The sequence below is a fragment of the Hyperolius riggenbachi genome, chromosome 10 (assembly GCF_040937935.1).
Source record: "Hyperolius riggenbachi isolate aHypRig1 chromosome 10, aHypRig1.pri, whole genome shotgun sequence".
NCBI classification, from domain to species: domain Eukaryota; kingdom Metazoa; phylum Chordata; class Amphibia; order Anura; family Hyperoliidae; genus Hyperolius; species Hyperolius riggenbachi.
The window spans coordinates 280,722,862-280,729,718 of NC_090655.1; the positions used below are offsets into that span (position 1 = coordinate 280,722,862).

Sequence of the window (6,857 nt, forward strand, 5' to 3'; positions counted from 1 at the left end):
ACCACGCATTTCCCACTCCCATGCCCGCCTGCAGGATTTCTCAAGAGCTGCCCCCACCCTCTGGAACTCCCTTCCACCACCCATCAGACTTGCTCCCTTATTCGACACATTCAAGCAAGCCCTCAAAACCCACCTCTTTATGATGGCCTACCCACCTCCTACCACACAGTAACTCTCTACGGAATATTTTACAGCCCTACCTAGTGTTTCCACTTAACCCTTTAGATTGTAAGCCTCTGGCAGGGTCCTCCATTCCCTAGTGTAATCTACAGGATCATGTACTCTTGTCCTATGACAGTCTGTACTTGTATTACTGGGCCTACCTAACCAGCCCAAATCACATGATCATGTATCTTGTACCCTCTCCCTTCCCTAGTGTAATCTACATGATCATGTGCTCCTGTCCTATGACAGCCTGTACTTGTATTACTGGGCCTACCTAACCAGCTCATATTGCATGATCAGGTATTTTGTACAATTTGCATGTATAACTTTGTTCTATGTTGTATAACCCTATGTATGTCATCCTTGTATCATTGTATATATTTATTGTCCAGTGCTGTGTAATATGTTGGCGCTTTATAAATACAATAAATAATAATAATAATACTGTTCTCCCTTTATCATTAGCCTCCTTTATATGGTCAGACTCTCCCCCCAAACTTCCCAGATCTAATCTTCTCCCCATGATTACATTTACCTTACGTATATGGAAGGCCTCTGTCCATACAGTACACCTACGTTCCACTTCCTCACCACTGTAGCCAATACTGGGGAACCCCAGACCCAATTACTAATAAGCTCTTATCCAAATCTGCACTAGAGGAAAAGATATATTTTACCCCCCCCCCCCCCCTTCCCTTCAAATGCTTATGGAATTTACTCAAATCAGCCATTTACTACACCACTATACTCACAAATCTGCCTCTATATTCTTGTACACTCCCTTCGAACGTTTATGCAACCATAGAGGACACCAAAAAGGCCTGATTTCTCAAATCTATGCTATCCTACATAATAAGTCAGGTTCTCCGGTCCCCTCCCACCCATACATGTCAAAATGTGAAAGTTCTCTTTCTACATCTATCTCTATGGATGACTGGGAAGATATATGAGAAAATACTAAACACTCCTCAATGTGTGTACAAATAAAGGAAAACATCTATAAAATCCTATATATCATTGGTATTTGACCCCTGAGATTTTATCAAAAGTTTATCCTAACGCCCCTGATGTGGAGAAAAAGGTACTATAGAAATGTTTTCTGGTACTGCCCTCTGATAACCCCCTAATGTACAATCTCTGATATCATCTGTAACTGGCATCCTGATTCCCCTGCATCGCCTCCCAATGTTACTAGGTAAACCAATCTCAGCTGTAAATAGACACACTATGCGACTTATTACGCATATTCTAATGGCTACCAGACTCTCCATAGCCTCGGCATGGAAAACTGTAGCCCCACCCACTATCTCTGAGGTTAAAGTGAAAATCTCCTGGACTAAATCCCTGGAACAGATGACCGCTTTTTAAAATAGGTGCAAACATATACAAATAAAATGTACATTTTTTCCAGAGTAAAATTAGCCATAAATTACTTTTCTCCTCTGTTGCTGTCACTTACAGTAGGTAGTAGAAATCTGACAGAAGTGACAGGTTTTGGACTAGTCCATCTCTTTATAGGGGATTCTCAGGGATATATTTTGTTTTCAAAAGCCCTTAGTGAATGGCAGTTGTTTTGTCCAACTGCCAAAAAAACTGAGTAGGAAGCAGGGAAGCTGGCCAGCATCATTGTTTAAATCCTTTTTAGGGAATAACTTTATAAATAAAAAAAGCCGTGCTGAGAATCCCCTATGAAGAGATGGACTAGTCCAAAACCTGTCACTTCTGTCAGATTTCTACTACCTACTGTAAATGACAGCAACATAGGAGAAAAGTAATTTATGGCTCATTTTACTCTGGAAAAAATGTACATTTTATTTGTATATGTTTGCACATATTTTCATCTGTTCCCTGGATTTAGTCCAGGAGATTTTCACTTTAAACTCAGAGATAGTGGGTGGGGCTACAGTTTTCCATGCCGAGGCTATGGAGAGTCTGGTGGCTACTAGAATATGCGTACTAAGTCGCATAGTGCGTCTATTTACATCTGAGATTGGTTGGTTTTTTGCTGTAGTGCCCCTTTAAGAGACACTGAGGACAATATTCATACGGTGTGGGATCCTTGGACCTATACTTCTTCAAACTATAGACCCCCCCGCCATGATGTCTTTTGTTATTGATAGCCTGGGGACCCTGGCTGCCTATCTCTCCTCACCCTCTCTCCCACCCTCTCTTCTCTTCCCTCTGTGCTCCCCTGTCCTTTCCTATAAGGCCCTATCTCCTCTCCATTATTCCACTTTGGAAACAGTATATGAGGTCCCTAACCACTGTCAATCACTTTATATTTTGTTTTTATATTGTTACTTTCCTCTCCTCATCCCTTATTCTATTTTCCTTTTTCTCTCTCCTTTTCCTCTACCCTTCAAATGCTCTTACCTTCCCCATAAACTACTTATCTCTGGTTGTTGCTTACTTATCAGATTTTATCCCATGTTACCAAACACCTAAGGTGCCACCCAACCTCTTAAGCCCCCGAGATTTCCTTCTATGATACTGGATAGCTTTTGCTAACTTTGGTACTCAGACCTCCTCTGCCAATTCTATGTAAAAGATGGGTATGTAATGCCCCAAACCTGCAACTCCCCCTGATTTTTTGATATAACTGACCATAGTTGTTTGGACCTCTCACAGCAGTTCTCCAATGCTCCACATCTTCTTCTACTTCTAGACTCTAGACTGTTGTCAGAGTCTGGGACTGCAGGCTGAAGATAATGTTTTCAGCTGTCACACTATTTCTGATATTTCTACTTATTTACATTATCCTTTGTCCTAATTGCCCTATGACAAGTCTGTATCTTTATATTTTCTACTTTTCAATAAAAAATAGTGTTACAAAAAAAAGAGAAAATTATACACACATAGGAAATACCAACCTGTTCTGATTTCCTTAATTTCTTCTTCTTCTTCTTTATTTATCCCCAAAGACTGCTGATCACTCCTCACATATGTCTCTTCTTCTTCCTCTTTAATTATTCTCATCATGTCCCCCTCCTCCATAGACTGCTGATCACTCCTCACATACGTCTCCTCTTCTTCCTCTTTACTTGTCCTCATCATGTCACCCTCCTCCATAGACTGCTGATCACTCCTCACATATGTCTCTTCTTCCTCTTTACTTGTCCTCATCATGTCACCCTCCTCCATAGACCGCTGATCCTTCCTCACATACGTCTCTTCTTCTTCCTCTTTACTTGTCCTCATCATGTCACCCCCCTCCATAGACTGCTGATCACTCCTCACATATGTCTCTTCTTCTTCCTCTTTACATGTCCTCATCATGCCACCCTCCTCCATAGACTGCTGATCACTCCTCACATATGTCTCATCTTCTTCCTCTTTAATTGTCCTCATCATGTCACCCTCCTCCATAGACTGCTGATCACTCCTCACATACGTCTCTTCTTCCTCTTTAATTGTCCCCATCATGTCACCCTCCTCCATAGCACGGCTGTGAAGTCTGAGCAATTATTGGGTACCCGGAATCGGAAGTTTCAAAAAATGAGGAGTCGGAGTCAGATGATATTTGTTCCAACTCCACAGCCCTGGTAAGTATTAGACAACGGAGTTGGAGTCGAGGAGTTGGAGCAATTTTGGGTACCTGGAGTCGGAGTCGGTGGTTTCATAAACTGGAGTTGGAGTATATTTGTCCCGATGCCACAGACCTCCCCCATAGACTACTGATCATATAAGAAACACAAGTTGTGCCCGTTAAGCCCAAATTTTAGTTCTTCATCCTAAAACCATAAAAAGACAGCAAATAATATAATTACAATAGAGTACTAATAAAAGGAGAACACAGAAGAGTATAATCTGCCAGGGTCATATTAAGTAATACTCACATAAGCTGCAATATCCTGAGTATTTATTACAGCAGGGTACAGAACCCTACTGGAAAACCAATGTACATTTATCTCCATATGTGCAGTACTCTATATGATGAGACTGTACGAGGTCAGTGGCCGTGTTACTGATTGGGTGCGAGGCTTTTTAACATGGATTCAGCTGGGTGTGACCATAGCACAAAAGGACTTCAACCAAGCTGTCCACTAGCTCAGAGAAGCTCTTTTGCATAGATACAAATTCAAATTAATTCTTCCTGTACTTAAAAACAGAAAGGGCCCTTTTCCACTAGCAAACGCTAGCGTTCACGCTGAACACTAGTGATTGCTGAATCGCAATTACCGGCGATTCCCCGATGTTCGCGGCCGCGATTTTGCTATGCTATGCACTGCATAGCAAAATCGCGGCAAATATCGCTCCGCCGCGCGTTCGCATTCCCGTCAAAAACGAATCGCGGTAGTGGAAATGACCTACCGCAATTCCTATGTTAAAAAGCAAACCGTAGCGATTGTAAAATCGCTAGCGGTTTGCGGCTTTGCGATTCAGCCAGCGCAAATGCGCTGGTGGAAAAGGGCCCAAAGGGACGTCACATAATTTCTTAGTAGGGCTAGTATTATACAGCGCTGCTCATAATTATTCATACCCCTGGCAAATGTTGACTTAAAGTTACTTTTATTCAACCAGCAAGTCATTTTTTGATGGGAAGTGACATAGGTGTCTCCCAAAGGATAATAAGACGATGTCCAGGAGGAATTATTGTGGGAAAAAACATTTCTCAGCTTTTATATATATTTGAGCAAAAAGTGTCCAGTCCAAAATTATTCATACACTTCATAAACTGCCACAGTCTGTGGGAAAGTCGAAGGTTCTATACCATTCTAATTAGTCCAAGCTGTTCTAAAGTATCCTAATTACCCTGATTAATTGGGAGCAGCTGTTTTAAATCAACTCAACAGGTGAAAAACAGCAGCTCTCTGCAGTTGGTGTGTGGACAGTCATGGCTAAGACAAAGGAGCTCAGTGAGGACCTGCGGCTGTGCATTGTGGCTGCTCACAAGTCAGGAAAGGACTAGAAGGCCATTTCTAAAGGTTTTCAAGTTCCAGTGGCTACAGTGCAAAGTATTATTACAAAATACAAGATGTTCCACACTGTGGAAAATCGCAGAGTACGTGGTCGGAAGCCAAAAGTGACACCTGTGCTGGCCAGGAGGATAGTGAGAGAGGTGATAAAGAATCCAAGGATCACCACCAAGGCCATCCTGGTGAATCTGGGCTCTGCTGGTGGCAATGTGTCAAGGCAGACAATCCAACGGACACTGCACACTGCTGGGATCCATGGATGCAGACCAAGGAGGACGACACTTCTCCAGATAAGGCACACAAGAGCTCGCTAGGCCTTTGCAAATGCTCATCTGGACAAAGAAGAAGATTTCTGGTCTTCTGTGGAGCAAAATTTGAATTGTTTGGTCACAATGATGTTTCCTTCTTTTGGTGTAAGAAAGGAGAAGCCTTCAACCCAAAGAACACCATCCCCACTGTCAGACATGGTGGTGGGAACCTAATGCTTTGGGGGTGTTTTTCAGCCAATGGACCAGGGAACCTAATTACAGTAAACGGCACCATGAAAATAAGAGAAATACATGAGGATTCTCAACGACAACATCAGGCAGTCTGCAGAGAAACTTGGCCTTGGGCACCAGTGGACATTTCAGCATAACTATCACCCAAAACACACAACATAAGTGGTGAAGAAATGGTTAGCAGATAAGAACATTAACGTTTTGGAGTGGCCCAGCCAGAGTCCTGACTTATATCCAATTGAGAATCTGTGGAGGGAGCTATTGATCAGGGTGATGGCAAGAAGACCCTCCAACCTGAAAGATCTGGAGCTCATTGCTAAAGATAAATGGGCAAAAATACCTGTGGAGACATACAAAAAGCTGGTCTGCAATTATAGGAAGCATTTTATTGCTGTAATAGCCAATAAAGGCTTTTCTATTAATTATTAAGAAGGGTATGAATCATTTTGGACTGGACACTTTTTGCCCAAATGCAAATAAAAGCTGAGAAATGTTTTTTCCCACAAAAATGCCTCTTGTACATCGTCCTATTATCTTTTGGGAGACATCAATGTCATTTCCTGTCAAAAAAAGACTTGCTGGTTGAATAAAAGTAACTTTATGTCCAAATTTGCCAGGGGTATGAATAATTATGGGCAGCACTGTATGTGTATATGTTCATCTCATCATGTCACATAATGCTTCATTTTATATGTTGAGGGATGATAGGGTCAGACATTAGCAAGGGGGTTACATTAGGTGGACAATAGAATCACGGGATATTAGACTAAGCCCACCTATCCATAATATACTCATGGAATTATCACACAAGGGAGAAGATAATAAGAGCAGGAGGTGTGAGATTTCTTCTGTCATATCTGCAGCTATGTGATTATGAAAAAAACCAAACCTTCTCTAATATGGACAAAAGTAAAAGGATTTATGTGAACGGGTTTTAAGGAGTAGTTACCTGTATGAGGAGTATAGCAGCCGTAGTTAGTGCTTTCTTGTTGCTGTATACTGTAACCGCTGTCGAAAATCAAATATAAAAGCTGAACTTTATCACAGAAGGGTCGAGTCCAGATTGGATTGTATGTGTATGGATAGTATAGCAGCCATAGTGCCCCCCATGCCTGCTACACACCATGCAATTTCCCGTCACAAAGACATGTCCAATCGATTATTTCCAACAGGTCTGATCTGATTTCTGATTGTTTTTTTGATCGACTTTTTTTATAGAAGTGATCAGAAAATTAATCAGAAAAAGGATCAGAAAAAATATCGGACCTGCAGGAAA

General features: G+C 41.7%; 1 protein-coding gene across 1 annotated transcript in view; it reads right to left on the minus strand.

The window, feature by feature from the left end:
• LOC137535526 (oocyte zinc finger protein XlCOF6-like) overlaps nucleotides 1-3,294 on the minus strand; it is a 28,553-nt gene extending 25,259 nt beyond the window's left edge. The window contains exon 1 of the mRNA XM_068257366.1: nucleotides 3,036-3,294. Within this exon, the coding sequence (XP_068113467.1) occupies nucleotides 3,036-3,291 (256 nt within the window). The 5' untranslated portion in view covers nucleotides 3,292-3,294. The remainder of the gene's footprint in view (nucleotides 1-3,035) is intronic.
• Between the last annotated feature and the right edge of the window lie 3,563 nt (nucleotides 3,295-6,857).